The sequence below is a fragment of the Calidris pugnax genome, unplaced genomic scaffold (genome assembly GCF_001431845.1).
Source record: "Calidris pugnax isolate Ruff unplaced genomic scaffold, ASM143184v1 scaffold45, whole genome shotgun sequence".
NCBI classification, from domain to species: Eukaryota; Metazoa; Chordata; class Aves; order Charadriiformes; family Scolopacidae; genus Calidris; species Calidris pugnax.
In genome coordinates this window covers 717,041-734,239 of record NW_015090764.1, presented here as the reverse complement: position 1 = coordinate 734,239, position 17,199 = coordinate 717,041, and the positions used below count along the sequence as shown (strand labels likewise).

The 17,199-nt window shown below is 42.0% G+C and overlaps 1 protein-coding gene across 1 annotated transcript in view; it reads right to left on the bottom strand.

Annotated features, from left to right (window-relative positions):
* Nucleotides 1-800: 800 nt before the first annotated feature.
* The window catches only part of APPBP2 (amyloid beta precursor protein (cytoplasmic tail) binding protein 2), a 17,246-nt gene continuing 847 nt past the window's right edge, over nucleotides 801-17,199 (bottom strand). Inside the window, exons 2-13 of the mRNA XM_014952630.1 lie at nucleotides 15,664-15,752; nucleotides 14,780-14,931; nucleotides 13,974-14,097; nucleotides 10,383-10,551; nucleotides 9,550-9,639; nucleotides 8,999-9,066; nucleotides 8,811-8,916; nucleotides 8,396-8,520; nucleotides 8,141-8,226; nucleotides 7,538-7,728; nucleotides 6,970-7,135; nucleotides 801-6,106 (exon numbers count right to left, since the gene is read on the bottom strand). Coding sequence (XP_014808116.1) covers nucleotides 5,853-6,106; nucleotides 6,970-7,135; nucleotides 7,538-7,728; nucleotides 8,141-8,226; nucleotides 8,396-8,520; nucleotides 8,811-8,916; nucleotides 8,999-9,066; nucleotides 9,550-9,639; nucleotides 10,383-10,551; nucleotides 13,974-14,097; nucleotides 14,780-14,931; nucleotides 15,664-15,752 — 1,620 coding nt within the window. The 3' untranslated portion in view covers nucleotides 801-5,852. The remainder of the gene's footprint in view (nucleotides 6,107-6,969; nucleotides 7,136-7,537; nucleotides 7,729-8,140; nucleotides 8,227-8,395; nucleotides 8,521-8,810; nucleotides 8,917-8,998; nucleotides 9,067-9,549; nucleotides 9,640-10,382; nucleotides 10,552-13,973; nucleotides 14,098-14,779; nucleotides 14,932-15,663; nucleotides 15,753-17,199) is intronic.

Here is a 17,199-nt window from a genome sequence, read left to right as displayed (position 1 = left end):
CTGAAAAAAGACTGGTCCCATCTTCCTGACACCCTCCCTATAAGTATTTATAAGCGTTGATCAGTTCCCCCCCTTCCTCTTGTCCTGTCCCTGGGCACCACTGAAAAAAGACTGGTCCCATCTTCCTGACACCCTCCCTATAAGTATTTATAAGCGTTGATCAGTTCCCCCCCTGTCTTCTCCAGACTGAAAAGCCCCAAGTCCCTCAGCCTCTCCTCATCAGAGAGATGTTCTAGTCCCCTCATCATATTTGTAGCCCTCTGCTGTCCCCTCTCCAGCAGTTCCCTGTCCTTCTGGAACTGGGGAGCCCAGAACTGGTCCCAGTGCTGCAGATGGGGCCTCCCCAGGGCAGAGCAGAGGGGCAGGATGACCTCCCTCCACCTGTATCTTCCTGATACCCCCCAGGATGCCATTGGCCTTGAGCATCCTGTTGTCCACCAGGACTCCCAGGTCTTTCTCCTCAGAGCTGCTCTCCAGCAGGTCACCCCCAACCTGTCCTGGTGCAGGGGGTTATTCCTCCCCAGGGGCAGCACCCGACACTTGCCTTTGTTCAAGTTCATCAGGAGGCCCCAGAATGAAGGTGACGTTGGCAAATCAGCTGATCCATGAACAAAGACCCATGGGGAACCCACTGCAGCACCCAGAAACCACGCTCAGGTCAACTCAACCTCCAGCCTCGCTCTAACTTACCCTTAAAAACCAGACACACCCACTGTTAAAGGTGATGACAGGGTGGGGGAAAGTGGGGAAAAAGGGCAGGTCAGTTGTTGAAGGCAAAGCTTAATCAAATTCAACGGAGATACTTCAAAAACTGCGGGAACCACTATATTTATTAGGTCAATATTTCATCGTAGCGATACAGTTACAGAATATCACAATGCTGGTTACAAACATCGGATGGTTTGATGGTTACAAAGAAACGGTGGGCACTGCAGTCTGGGAGAAGCAGGATACGAAACCTTCAAAAGTCTGGACACGACAAGTAGGGGTGGGACTTCCAGAGCCTCGTGAGGACCCAGAGACTCTCAGAGCAATGGAGGTGGCACTACAGGTGGAGATCGCGCGTCCGAGGGGGGGTTTGTGTCAGTCGGTCAATTTATACAGTTATACAGTTCAAGCAACATCTTTTTTTTCTTTTTTTTAAAATGCTATTAAATTAAAATCCCCTGTAGTTCAATAAAGTATAAAAATAGTACTGAACCTGGTAATATTCAATAAAATGTAGAGTTCGTTCACATCATGAAGTAGTAAAGGAACCGTAAAGGTGTGGTTACCATGGCAACACCGCTTCCCAGAGAGGAATATACAGAAAAGAAAGAAGTTACACAAATGGTACCTGCGACGATTATTTAGCGATCCAACACTGAACTTGTGCACCACAAACCAAGTTTTCTAAATATCTCTATATATTTATATAGTATATATCTTTTTTTTTTCATCTTAAAATTTACTTTTGAGAAGAGAGAGAGAGAGAAGAAAAAAAAAAATGTGCACTTCAACAAACTCACTAAGGCCACTCATGCTATGGATACCTAGGATTGCAACCCAACAGCGTGAAACAAGACCCCAGAGCACACACCTCTGTATCACCCACAGGAAACCTCTTCCACTGCCCAAAACATTCCTGAGATTTAGGGACAAAAGCCTCACCGGGGCCGCCGAGTTTGAGGAGAATCAAAATGTATCGTTTTATTCCTGGGTTAAAGGAAGTTTTCTTCCCTGTTTCTCCCCAGAAATCCTCACTGGGCCACGTTTGGCCGGGAATTTTCTTATTATAAAAAGAAAAAAAAAAAAAAAAAAAGGACAGAAAAACAGTGACCTTCAGATAAACTAAGGTTCCTGCACAGGAGCAGCAGGGAGGGAGGAGTCTGAGCAGTCAAACCCCCTCCAAGGAAATCAAGGGAAGTTTTTTTGTCAAGAGCTCAACAGCTTCGATCCTGTTTTAGGCACGATGCGTTTTCCTTTTTGTGCTCTAACCAATGTGTAGGGCCAGAAAAAGGAAATCGAGTTAAATGTGCATTTTTTTTTTCTGTACCACGAGAAGCAGCGCAATGGCACCTTTAGCAAGTCTCAGACCGCAGCACATTTAAAGAAAAAACTTCATTTGTAAAGTTACAAAACAACATCGTTGTCCTAAATAAGTTAGAATTCAACAACAAAAACCCTTCAAAATTCTTTAACAAAAAAACATGTGCAAAAAAATAAAATAAAAAGTCTTAAAACACTAAATGTGGATCCGGCGCAGAGTGTGACCAGGACCCCGGGGCAGACACCGACCGGCTGTAATTGGTCACAATTAAAGTGACCAAACTACTGTTTGGGGCCAAATAGTCACTAGATGGTTAACTTCAAGTAGCCGAGGGATGTATTTATTTTCAAATATCTTCCTGCAACTTTCCCCTTTTGCCAGCTCTTAACATCTTTGTGTACTTTTCCTCCCCTGCCAGGTCATCCAGGAGAGGAGAGGGATCCCGACCTCTCCTTCCTCAAGGGAAAGGTCTGAGCTGGACAAACCTTCCAGGGAAACAGGACACACAAACCACCCACCCAAACAACTTCAGGCCACAAATAAAACATTACAGGTTTGATTTAAACAATACTTAAAATTTTCCTTATAGGGGGAAAACATCCTCACCTGTCCTCACCACTTGCATCCAATTAATCTGCTGTGATTAATTATTACTTACCTTCAAGAAAAAAAAAAAGTCAGCTGATATTTCCTGGATTTCCCTGGATTTTCACTCCCAGGTCTCCCCCTTTAATGTCAGCACCAACCAGCACCTGCTCAGCAAGCAGCAGGCACACTGTACATCTAGAAAATGCCAATAATTAATTAACTTTATCTAGTATTTCATAGTTGGCTGCTTGAGTGGCAGGCTCCAAGCTCTCCCAGCAGGAGGGGGAGGTCCCAGGCTGCAGCAGAGCAGGGAACAGAGCAGTTTGGGGGCAGCTGCAAAAAGTTGTTCTGCAAAACCTCCCGGGCTTTAACAACTTCATGCCCAGCTGCTTGTCTCCAGAACTGCCCTGCCCTGGCAGGACAGGAGCTGTGGGGATGCTACAACGAAGAGTTCAACCCAAAAATCACCTCAGGATCTGAGTGACACAAAAAGCACACGCTACAGGGATCACTGCCACCACCCTGGCCAGGGTCCACCACCAAAGAGATCTCTGGGTGACTTCTGGGACCTTCATTCCTTCCAGACAAGCCAATGCACCAAAGCAGACAAGGTGCTGGCGGAGCAGATTTAGGAAGGAAAGGACAATACCTGCACCCAGTTGGAGCTGAAAATAAAGCTACCGATTAAACAACGTGCATTTGGTCAGAGAGAAGCGTTAACACCTCCTGCCTGCCCTAACCTGAAGGGAAACCACAGAACCATCACAAACCAGAGCTGAAACACCAGCAGTGGTTCCTGTAAATAAACCACTTCCACCGGTATCCCCCAAATAACACTCCTCCTCCCAAACACAAAACCTCGAGATCTTGGACATTCCTGAATCCAAAGCTGGAGACAGAGACCCAAGAGGGGAAGCCCCGAGCAAACAAACCCTCTCCAGAAAACATCAAAGTCTAAATCCAGGTACCCCGTCGGGAGATTTTAACCACTTCTGCACTGCAGAAGTTACAGAGCTTCTTCAGGACAATTTTAGGCAAACCTTCCCTGCCTAAGTTCTGACATCACACACTTCATTTTGAATAGTTTTAACAGGACTTAAGGAAAAGAATTCGTAAGAACTGTATAATTCATCACTGCCCTGCTGGATGGGCACTTGAGGATGAAAACATTTTGCCTTGAAGAGAGCTCAATTTGGCTGCAGTACCTAAAGCAGTCATCAACAAGAATTGCTATAAAAAAGTAGATTTTAAATCCACACAACTTTAAGTTGGATTTTCACCGAACAGCCATTGAGAATAAACTGCAGTCTGTTAATACCACAGGGGTTTTTTATGCAAATACTTCTTTTCACACCAGGGAAGATATTCCAAGTATGCAATAATAAAGTCTGCATTCACTAATTACCTAACTGCACTGAAAGTTGGTATTATTCAGCCTTTCCCCCCAAAATATACTCAAAGGCACCAAGATATGAACTACTGGCCTGTAAAATTTCAGTTCCTAAAAGAGCCGTGAAGCTCAAAGTCGTGTCTGAAATGGAAATTTCTTCTCTGTGCTCTTTTTTGAGAAGCAACAAGTGGCTTTCCCTGCCCCAAACTCCATGAACAAATTAAAAACCAGACCCCAAACAACCATCCCAGTCCAAGCCCCGCAGGTCCCAGTGCTCACTGAGCCTTGGCCTGGACTCACCCACCAGGGCCCAGTTACAACCCCCTAAAAATAGGGTTGGGGGGGAAAGGAGAGACCCCCAAAGGTGACAGGAACAGTCTGTGCCGCTGAAAGAACTGAGGTAACAGCAGCCACTCGGTTCTAGTTTGCAAAATTACACAGACTTTCAAACGAGTATTACCTCAATGTTAAAAAAACAAAACAAAAAACAACCCCAAACCCCAAAACACCACCCAAATAAACAAAAAACCCACACACAACCAAGCAGCCCCCGCCCCCAAGAGAATTAAAATTAAGACAAGCTAGTGAGACAGGCATTGGTAAAGGGTCTGTACAGCTGGCTTCTGCTTTTAAATTAATATAAAGGAATCGGTTTCTGGTTGTACTATTGTTTAATATAGAAATGAAGCATCACAAAAAAAAAAAAAAAGAGAGACCTGTTGTGCTTTTTGGCATTTTCCACTGCCCCCTGCAAACTGTACAAGAAGTTGTGTTCTCCAGAAACATAAAATGGAACTGGATTGTAATACAAAACTATTCACCGGTATAAACAAGTCACTGCCTCAATTATGCGAGTAAGCCCAGTCAAAAAAAAAAAAAATAAAAAAAGAGATGGCTGCAGCAAATAGTCAAGCATTTCTAGCTTTTGCCCGTGGCACTGCCATTAATATCCATAAGCTCACTAGGTACAGACATGCCATCGCAACCGCTAACGAACGTTCACTTCCTAGTTTTGCATCTATTACATGAATATAGTTTTGCACTGATCATACATCTAAATGAAAGGAATTCTACCGTAAGAAGGTGAGTGCAGGGGCAGAAATAGTCAATTAAAGCCACTGGTCCGAGAACTGTTTTCTAGCAAAGGCTGGTCCACTCTGGCTGTTCCTGGTCCCGCTGGGGAGGGTCACACTCTCGGGTGGTACCGGAGGTCGCTGCTCTACAGGATTCCTCTCTCTCTTACAGGATGAACACTGGTCCAGTTCAGGGGGATTTACAACAACCTAAGAGGACGTCGCTCTCCCAAGTGGGTCTTTTGCCACTTTTCTCCCTAAAGCAGCAGCCGAGGTCAGGCCCTTCTCCCTTTTCTTGCTATTTGGGATGAACTTTGCCACAACGCACACGGCAGCAAGACCTCACTGGTTTAACTCCTACGGTACGGCATTTATTCCTCCTACGTCTCAGAAGACAACTCTTGGTGAAACCTTCCATTGGTAATAAGAATGCAACTCTTTTGAACTCAAACAGTTTTATTTAATGTTTCCTTGCAGGCTTTTCTGCAAAGTAGCTTCTTTTGAAAGAAGAGAGGAAAAAAAAAAAAAAGCAGGGGTTTTCAGGAATACCGAGTTAAAAATGTGAGCCGAACTAAACATGCCATACACATGCTGCTAGGAATTTAACACACATTCATCCGGATGGGCACTCCTCAGCAGACTGGACCAGTGTTTCAATGCAAATTCCAGCCCCCAGAGAACTACATGGTTTAGATTTCACAGTATGACTTTTCCCCCTGTAACCTGGGGGGGGAAAAAAAAAAACCTTAAACTGGTTAATTTGACCGAGTTCTTAACTACTCTGTCCGTCAACGTTCTGAGACATCAGAAAAGACTGGACCACTTCTTCAGTGGATTGAGGGCTGGTGCTTACGTCCTCCAGAGCATCTGTCACTGAGAACTGCCGATCCCGCAACCGGTTCCAATTGGCCAAAATATTGTGGTATTCAAAAACCTTCTCGTAATTGCCAATGGAATTGTACAGTTTGATGAGACCTCTGTAATCGTATTCAAGTCCACTGTATCCTTCACCGAAAAGCTTCTTTCCTAAAGAAATCCAGAAGAAAACAAAATTTAAAAGGTAACCCAGCACCCGATTTCTCACGACATCTTTACCAACAACACGAATGGTTTTCTTATGGCAAATCATCACATTTTTGTAACAATAAATCAAGAACACAAGTTTCCTGGGGGACAGTTTGAATCCCATCTACCTTCTCCTCTCAGGATGCTGTAACCTGTCCCCAGGGACCCCACCATCAGATCACCAACTGTGCCACAGCTTTACAGGCAGAAAAAAATATACCAATCATAAAGCACAGTCATTGAGTGTCTCCATTTCACTCCAAATTTAAACAGTCAAGTTGTTTTTCAACTTTCTACCTTGAAATCGTATTTTTTTTCTGTAAGGGACTGTACATAACTGTATGAGGTAGGATTATCTGTCTCAAAACCGAGCTACAGCACAGCCCAAAGATCTGATACATCTGATTTGGAATTGTAATTTCACTGCAAACCATAATGGGCAAAAAAATATTTAATGAGAGTATAATTAGGCTGATGGGCACAAATTTTGAAAGAAATGGAAAACTGTTAACTACTTTCTGCACTTAAGTTCTAGCTACAACTCTGAAATGTTGTCTAAAGACTAAAACCCAAGCTTTTAATTTGTCAGCTTCCAGATGTTTTCAAGAGCAAATTCTGATGGAGCTTAGAAAAGTAATACAATTCCAGGATTCTGTCTCCAGGAACAGTCAAGAAAAAGCATTATATTTAGACTGAAACCACATACTAAATAAACATCTTGCATTTTACTAAGTTCTGTATGAAAACTTTAATACGCTTTTAAACACAGTTTCCTGTAGTATTAAAATCTCTGTATGTAATTATACATTTTAAGAACCACCTACCAATCGCTATGGATCTCAAATAAAGCTTTTCAGCATTTTCATATTGGTTCATATCGTAGTTGTAGAGCGAAGCCAGGTGCCCCACGGACAGCGCCACCTCGTAATCCTCTTGGCCCAGAAGCTGCTCCTTGATCTGAATCGCTTTGATGTGCATCTCTTCTGCTTCCTGCCAGGGGCAGAGTCACACAGGTCAGTCAGACACCACCCCAAGGGAAAAAGGTTTAAAGAAACATAAATATGTAGTGGCTAAATAGGCTCTAGTATTTTATAAAAAAGACCAAAAAAAAGTAAGAAAGCCAAAGCCAAATCAAGTTGTCCAAATTCTCAGTGAGGTGGATCAGCAAATTGTATCACGTTTTCTGTCTTTAAAATCTGTTTCTGAAGGCATCAGGCCTCTTAACAAATTATTTTTGCTCTAAGCTTTGGAGAGATTAATTATAAAGTACAACTTTTCCAACTATAAAATGAACACCTGAAGTTTGAAATGGAGACACTGAAAATCATCACTTGCGATTTACAGATGTCTTGCAGATTTCAAGTCAAGCCCTTTCCATCAATATAACCTCACCTTGAACTTCCTCATGGACTGATACAGCCTCCCAAGGTTGCCGTAGTGCTTGGCTGTCTGCACGTTGAACTCCCCGAAGGCTTTTTTAGCCAACTGGAGTGAGGAGAGATGCAAGTCATGGGCTTCCTGCAGTAACCTCTGCTCCGTCTCCTTGTTGTGACAGTCTATGGCGATCTCCTCCAGGATAAGTGCTGGGCACAGGAGACACAACCACAACGTTACCATGCTCCAACCACAGGGAGATGGTCACTGGGGGCAGCAGAAAACCACCACCCGGGCCATCTCAGGAGACATCTCATCAGGCTTTTGTTTATTACAAACTGTTTGTGAACGGTATGAACAGATCAAGCTCCCACCATGTTTTTATATTCTGTATTTTTACTTCCACCCCCAGTCCTCTGGCTAAGGGTTAGTTTTTTCTTTATATTTTACAAGTGTGTTGACAGGGAACACCGAGGACTGCAAGTGTTCTCCAGGGACCTCCATTTGAAAAAAAAAAAAAAACCCAAACCAACTGGAGTTACATTGTCTCTGTGGGGGAACAGGATAAACATCTGAAGGACTGATTTCAGCCCGTCCCAGTAACCCAGCCCAGGGAACTACCTTTAACTCTCTTTGAAGACGCCAACAGAAGATGGTCTTCTGGGAGAATGTGAGTTATAATGCCAATAGCACGTTCAGCGTGGAATCTAAAAGAGGTTAAAGAAAAAAAACAATTCAAGAGTCTTATTTTTACATTAGAAGCTTAGTGGTAAAATAGTAGAAACGCTTATATAACGAACAGATGCCTTTAAATTCTAATTGGAGAGTCTGTACCATTTAAGAACAGTTTCCTCCCTTTGCTGCCATCGTACTCACAGCGCGTTGTCGAACTTCCCAGAGCTGTACTGGTGAACGTACGACGAATAAGCCAAGTCTTCATGAGCTGTAGCTACATGTATGTTTTTACCTCCAAATACTGACTGCCGGATATCAAGAGCTGTCTGGAAGAGTTACAAGAACACCATCTCATCAGTTAATACAGAGAAAAACCCCCAAATAATCTCTCATCGATAAAAAAAGGGGAAAAAGTAATTTACTAGATTAAATATATAAAAGCCAGGGGGAAAAAAAGAAAGCAAAACCCCATAATTGGAGGTGTTTTGGGTTTTTTCTTAAAGAACAAGCATTGTGATAATTAAATCAACTATTTTCTGTACATGAATTTCAGTAAAAACACGTGGGAGTTTATGAATACCAAGAGAAACCAAAGGCATTTAGTCCCAGCGCGTACCTGATAGATGGCAACTGATTGGCAAATATTGTCTACGTTGAGCAAGTAAAATCCATAGTCTAGTAGAGTATCAGAATATTTGGGGTGCTTGGCTCCAAAGTGCTCCCTGGAGAAAGACACTCAATATTACAAATGGAGGGAAGTTAAGCATCATTTTAAAAGGGTTGTGTTTTTGGAAGGCTACTCACCGGGCAAGGTACACCGCGTGCTTTATCAGCTGCTCCGCCTTCTTAAACTCCCGCTTTACGACACAAGCCTGAACAGGGTGAAACGAAGCCTGTGAAGAGGTGTGCACTCCAAACTCAGCTCCTACAGTCACTAGCACGGTCCCTAACTACTATTTTTAATTTCAAAATACTATCATAGTTACTAAAGGACTTTTCAGTGATTTAAGAAAAGGTTCACAGATCATATGGATAAATTTATATTTTATTCTGGCATAAATGCCCAACCAAAGGGCTGGTACCGTACCTGGTCTGCATCAAACAGGGGAACAGACCACCTTTTTAGGGAACACTCTCAGGTTGACTGTCACAATGTTCATTTGAAAGCTGTAACTCCCTTCCAGAAAGAAAACTAACCCCAAAAACCAAAATCCTCACAGGTTTGAGACTGAGTTGGACCACAAAGGCTCATGAAATGGACCCATTTCCCCAAGTATCCTGGAGGCAGCACCTACCCTCACCCGCTCTCGGTAGCGATTTATCCACAAAAGAAACGTGAAAGATTTTAAATTCACCTTCGAAGCTTGTCGTAAAACATCCACTACTACTTTTACAGGCAGCCCGACTGTGATCTCCTTCATAGCTTCTATACACCACTTGTACGCCTGCGGAACAGAGAGGCACCAACATCATGAAGCTGGAATTTCTCTAGACTGAGAAATTCCAACTCAAACATTACTTGGCTCTGAAAAATACAGTGCTCATTTACATCACAAAATTTTGAAAATACTGTTTAATTGATTACATATAATGCAACTTGTCAGACAGACTTAAAAAGCGCTCTTAAGTTTAATACTGAATGTTTGAGCATTTTATTCTAGCCTAAGGTATGTATTATTACCATGACTTTCAGACAAAAAAAAAAAAATGGTATTTTATAGTCTTTAAGTAATTCTCACAGTTCCTACTGTGTAGGACAACTCCAAGGTCATGGTACTTTGGAGCTAAAGGAAAAACTGCAGTTTATGCAGCAGTTACACTTCAGACAGTTTTCATCAAGTAGATCCAAAGAATTGTTACCTGTGTTGTTCTATTTATTTTTACTCATTAAATTAAGGTTGTTTTATAATATTTCATTTACAGATGACCAATACATACTCCCCACCTATTCTGCAGCATTTCTCACTGCTGGTCAAAGTATCATTAAAAGCTTGTAGACTAACTCAGAGTAATACATAGAAAAAGTAGTCAATAAATCAAGGATTCCTCTGGTGCTGCCGCAGAGGTACCAGAAAAGATCCAGAACTCCAGCCAGAGAGACAATGTGAATAAGGAGCCTGTGGCAGAACACCCCAGCAGATTTCATAACCAGTTTTCTGCAGAAAAACAACAACAAAATCCCACTCACCTCATCATAGTGGCTCTTGGCAAAGAGCAGGGCGCAGAGCTCCCCGTAGAGCGCCGCTTTGTTCGCCTGCTGCCCGTGTTTCGCAAGTTTCTCCATGTAAGACTGAGCCAGTTTGAATGTTTCTTCTCCCAAGTGATATTTACAGTTACCGTTTCGAACGTGCAGCAGCCTTAGGAAGAGGTAAAAGAGATCTAAACCATGCCTGAATTTCCATTTCCATTACCATTTCAATCCACGGCTGTACCAGGATCTACAGTTTGACATGACACTTACAACAGACCCGGTCTGTCACCCCAACACAATCCCCCTGTCTGACCTCAGTAACACAGGAGAACTATTTACAGAACATGGTTTCAGCCACCACACTTTGCCTCTTGCACGGCAAGAGCTGTTACTGTTGGAGATGTCCAGTGATTTTACATCTTGCTGCAGTTTTACATATCCAACGCCTGAACCACTCCAGGGTGGTGAATTTGCGTTTGACTTTTCATAAAAATCCATTCTTCTCACTGATAAAATTCCATTTCAAACCCCTGGAATATACAGCATTAAATCCCTTCCACTGCCCTTCCAAAGTATGGCAAGCTGAGGCAGACACCAAGTACAGACACAGCTATTTTTTGTGCACTTCTGCACTTTTTCCTCAAACCTGAAGTAGCACAGTGCTTCTCAAGTGGGTGGGGTTTTAGGGGGATGTTTTCACAGGGGATTCAATCACATCCGTTCCACAAGACATCCAGCACGGACTCAGCACCCCCAAAAAACCCCTACTTTGTTGACCCCGTTCACAACAACCCCAAACAAACCCCTCTCCCCCCATTCTCCAACCCGCTGCCTCTCCCATCTCAAGGATTAACAGGAGCTTCACGAAACGACAGCCAAACGCAGACAACAAACCAGAGCACTATTGAAACATACTCCTCTTTCTCTAGAAAAGTAGCCATTTCAGCTCCTGTCATCTATTTAAAATAGAAGAAATTTTGGGGGCAGCTCCTGTCATCTATTTAAAATAGAAGAATTTTGGGTTTTTTTTTTTTTAAGTGTAAGCTGATGCTTATTTACTTTAAAGAGACAGATTAGAAGTGTGTGTGTTATCATATTCCAAGCCTAAAGGGCAGAATTGTATCCCCACCCATGGCAGGCTGAGAAGAGGCAGCTGTTCCTTCTCTGTTGCAAACGCCTGCCACTTAGCACACATGGAATTTTGGTCAATTAAGCTCCATTGTCCCTCCTGGAAATCTGTTATTAGACAATGAGTAAGAGAGATTGAAAAGCATCAGGCAAACCTTTGCGAATCGGGAGGACGACATCACACAGGAAGAGAAACACACCAAGTGGAGCAGAATGTAATGCCAAGAGAGGCTGAAACTCCAAAAACGTGAGCTAGTGTACAGCTACAGTGTTTTGTATCTTTTATGATATATTACAATAGATCTTCCAAAAAACAGGGCGGGGGGGAAACAGTGAGGGTTTTGATCAAATGTTTCTTTTCTGTTTCCTGTTACCACTTACCTGAGTAGAGACTTATAAGTTATTAGAGCTCTGCCTCCTGCAAGAGCAAAGTTACACATCCAAGTTTGCCCTATAAATTCAGCCCAGCTCTGACACGGCCTCCTCCGACACCTTCCTATTGAAATGTCTTGTGAAACCCACCCACCAACAAGAAAGGAAATAAAGTTCACATTTTCACAAGGGCAGGGGATAAAGCCCACAGCAGATGGGCATTAGACACGCAAGGGGAAGATCAAAAGAAAAGACCTTCAAAAAAACCCCTGAAACAAACTACATAAACAAACCCCAGCTTTCCAACCAGAAACGCAGAACACGGCTCAAGAACAGAAAGAAAAAAAGCAACGACCACATTTTTCCTTCAATAAGGTCTGAGAACTAAATACGATGTAGAAAAGCATTTTGTTCTTGAGCACATGCAGCAGAAAACTAACATTCAAGCAATGAGAGACAGGAATTTTAAAGGAACTAGAGAGAAAAACTAAGCCTGTGCGGTTTCCCTAAAGAAGGAACCTCTTTTGCCTGCCCCATCCAACTGGGAGCTGCTCTGCAACATCACAAATACAAAGCCCAAATCCCACGGGATGGTTTGAGCCAGCAGGGAGTTTTGCAATTTAGATAAGCGCCTGGGAAAGATAATATCCAGTATCTGGATGCTTCAGTGATAGTGTCCAAAAACAACCGGAGCGACCAAAAACCAAGCTAAACCTAACCCAATCCTCCAGGATAAGCTGAGTTTATATGATCCAGTTCTGAGTAACACAAAAATCCTTTATTAATCCAAAGGAATTTTAGGAGATAAAGCCAAGAGAAAGAAAAAAATGCCCCAGGACATTTATGCTAATAACTATGAATCTTCTTTGATGTCTGCAATAATAGCTTTTGGGGAATAGCTACCCCCCCCACCAAAGAAATTCTCTAAGAGTGTACAAAACGTAGCAAACACTGTTACTTTTAGACTTCCAAAGCTGCTGTGTATCAAAAGAAAAAATAAACAAGAATCAGCAAAATATGAAACAATGAAGTGGGAGAACCACATATTTGTATTATGTATTTGTGCCTTGTCGTTTTACGTGCAATAATTATAGAATGGTTGGGGGTGGAAGGGACCTTAAAGCTCACCCAGTGCCACCTCCCACCAGCCCAGGTTGCTCCAAGCCCCATCCAACCTGGCCTTGAACCCCTCCAGGGATGGGGCAGCCACAGCTTCTCTGGGCAACCTGGGCCAGTGTTTCACCACCCTCACAGCAAAGAATTTCTTCCCCAAATCTCATCTCAATCTCCCTTCTTTTGGTGTAAAATGGTCCCCCCTCATCCTATCACTCTGCTCTCTCATGAGTTGCTCCCCACATCATTAACTAGCTCAGCATGGAGCAAGAGAACTTGCTGAACCTGGACCCAGGAAAGGTGCTTTCCTTTTATTTCTGCTCAACCGTATTTATATCATTTGTGTTAGGATTTGCCAAATCTCATCTCAATCTCCCTTCTTTTGGTGTAAAATGGTCCCCCCTCATCCTATCACTCTGCTCTCTCATGAGTTGCTCCCCACATCATTAACTAGCTCAGCATGGAGCAAGAGAACTTGCTGAACCTGGACCCAGGAAAGGTGCTTTCCTTTTATTTCTGCTCAACTGTACTTATATAATTTGTGTTAGGATTTGGCAAATTCTTCCTGTAGTAAATATAAATAAATATTTCAGCAAATACCAACACAAAACGTTCCTTCACATGCAAAAACCCTTGAAAAACCCAAGGTGCTGGAGCACCAACTGTCAGTACCGACGATATATTGTGCAGAAAGGAAAAATAATGGTTGTTTTTTTGGTTGGTTTTTCTTTTCCACTGAACTGTGCTTCCAATTTTTTGGTTGTTTTTTTTTTTTTTTCCACTGAATTGTGCCTCCAGTTTATGTGTTGAAACCCCAGGGCTCAGTGTTAAACAAGCATTTTCAGCTCTAGCCAGGGAAGGGGTTTTGGTGCAGCAGAGCACTAAAAGGAGCACCTGGAGCTGGATGGCTCCAGGGCAGTTGGTAACACAGGGATGTGCATTTCACAGGAAATACAGGAGGAGAGGGGAGCTCACCTGACACAGCACTCCACAGCTCGGAACCAGTGAAGGATTTCATCATGAAGGGTGCACAACTGAAGGCAGGAAAGAAAGACTTTCTCAGCATCACTGTACCAGCCTGCATCCGATAGGAACCCTCCTGGGGAAAAGAAAAAATAATAAAAAAAAAAGATCAAGAACAAACAGAAATTTGAACAGCAAAACACCTTTTTAAGACAAAAAGGGTTTGCTGAAGTCTTGTAAGAGGACTACATATCAATAAAAATAAAGACAGGAATATACTAGTTCTGTTTTCCCTGTGCCAAATACAGAAAGATTTGCTAAGCAACTTGAGGAAAAAAAGAGTGAAAGCAAAGGAAGCCTTTTTCCATTTCACAAACTAATTCTGACAAATTTCACAGAGCTGCACACTATGGAAGGGAATCCTGTCAAGGTTAAACCCTCCAGTCTGGAATTGAAAAGCATGAAATACAAGAGTAGAAGAATTCTCCTGTAGCTGACTTTTTGATCTTCCATAGTTTTCCTACAGTTTTGTGTCAAGAAGTTCTTACCAACACTAAAATTATACAAAGTCTTAAGCATCACATCTGCAAACAGCTTTTAAGCCTGCAACATTTGAATTAGCAAAGATAAGCCCATATATTCTTAGACATTAAAATCTAAATAGATCTTTCGTAAGACACCAAATAGTTTTCGAAGTATTTCATTCCAAAACCACACTTCAAAAAGCAATAGCAGACATCGACATGAAAAAATAGCATTAGCTGAACTGAAGCTGGCATGAAAGAAAGGATCATACTTTGCCCACCATGGCCAGTTACCTAAAACAAACCCAATCTGGATTGCTTTTTCTTTCACAGCAGCATCCGACTCTGCTATGTAGGAGCACCGTCTGCTGAAAGAATAGGCCAGGACAGAAGCAACTTTTACTCCATGGTCCATCAAAGCCTGAAAACAGTGATGAAGCAGATGTCTGAAACAAAAGGAAAGAGAATTTGATTACACATGAAGTTTTTAAAACACTGCAGTCAGTTGGCTCTTGAGTGCCACGAATCCAAATGAGTAGTGATTCAGAGAAATAACTCCAACCCTCTCTCAAACCCAAACCAGATGAATACAAGGCTAATTGTCAATCTCGGGGCTAATGGATTACAGTTGTTGAATTATCCAACAAATAGAGTGAGTGTACACAGAGTTCTTTACAAGGACACCCTCCAGTGTAAGCAAAACACAAGCTGCCCACACAATATTAAAACTGAAAAACAACATTTTCAGCTAAAACTTCAAGGGGAGAAGCCTCATATCCACCCCTAACAGACAACTCCCACAGAAACTGCAGATAAATGAGCAATGACAAACCCATTAATATCACACACAACGCAAACAACGGGACAGAGGTAAGTCTAAAGACTCAAAGCTTACTCCAGTTAAAGAATCTGATCTTAAGAAGTCAAGTTCTGAGCATAACACCACAAATTGGAGTATTTAAAGACAGGTAAACTCTTTAAACTGGGGTGATCCTATCAGCTTGATAACCCTTTATTGACTGCCAGTGCTCAGGGACTGGCTGGGCACCCATCAACTGCTGGTTTTATTATTAGATGGGCTAAAAAGACCATGAAAATTAGAGACATCTTCCAAATTCAGAACCTAGATCAAGAGATAACAGCTGAACTGAGAATTATCAATATATTAAGATACTTACCTTTTATCTAAAGCTCGTAGCACCTTTGCAAAAACTTCTAGTTCACAAAATTCACTACCCAGCTGGCATAAGCGGCCCTGTTGGTAAAGCTGAAAGAAAAATATAAATCAATTTTAAAAAATTGAATGTGTGAGATCTTCTGGGAAATGTAGCTTAATAGTAAAGATGACTTATGATGAAATCTAGACTCCAAAGTACTGAAATACAGCAGACTAAGAAGTAATAGTTCCACTATCTCAGTGTTTAAAAACTGAGCCCACAAACAATAAGAGCTCCTTGGGAGGTTTCAAGCTGGTTTTATTTATGAATGGATTTTAAGTATCAACTATGTCCATCAGCATCAGAAAACACTGCGATACCCGAGCTAAAAAGCCAAGGCAAAAGCAAAAAACTCCTGAAGTTAGTAAAATACACACTTACTAGCTTTGGTAACAAATGTTCAGAAAACATTTTTTTAAAACGACACAATCTAACATACAACAGTGCAAATAGATTTTACATTGTATGTAAATATATGCAAATAAATGCCAAGCCCACAAGTTCTGCAATGGATGACTCCCCAAAACCCAGAGCTCAAGACAGGCACGAGCCCTGACCCCACCAGCACCTGAGCTTACACAAGCCACTCCTGCATAAGAAAATGGGAAAACTCAAGTGAATCTGTTTGGGCATTTATTAAATTATGTCCAAGCTGATTTGTGTTTGCAGATAAGCAAATATATCAGTTAACTTATTCATAAAAACAAACCACGGAGGCAGTTCTTTCTGCAATGCACAGTGAAGCTGCAGAGCTCTCTGCCGCACTGTGCTATAAATACTAACAATTTACATGGCTACAACAGCAACTGTACAAATAGATGGCAGAAAACCCCCCTGGGGACTAGGGATTCCTGCTCTCTGGAAGCCCCTGAACCAGGAATGACTGAAAGCAGGGTATGAAACCACAACACAACTGTTTGTTATTTCAGGTGTTTAGAAAAAAAGCACATCCCCACACCCTTTCTTCATTAAAAAAAATAAAAAAAAAATCTTTCTGTGAGGGAGTAGCTCCCTGGAGAAAGGAGAGAAGCCGGTAGCTCCTGTCTTCCAGGCTCTTCTCTCCAGGCTCTGACCCAACCCTGATGTGAGGAGCACAGCCACCCTTACTATGGAAGCACAAATAAGGTTAAGAGAACATTTTATTTAGAGATGCTCAAACACAGATTTAATGAAAATTTTAATATTCCTCTCCATTTCAATAATTTCTTTTAAAACTTGCATTGCTAAGCATCTTTTGTCTGGTTCATCTTTTGCTCCACAAACACTGGAAGCAGAGGAATTAGCATTCAAAACAAAGCATGTGAGAACATCTTCTCCAGCCAGAAATTGAGTTTTAGTCAACTCTTCTTATAAAAGCACATGACACCGATTCTACAGCACAGCAAGTTTGCTATTTTAACAACAGAGCCTACTAAAAAAACTTCAAAAAAATACTTTGACCTAATAATGTCAATTGCCAGAAATGAATGTTTTCCTTTTAGTCATCTATTTCACTGG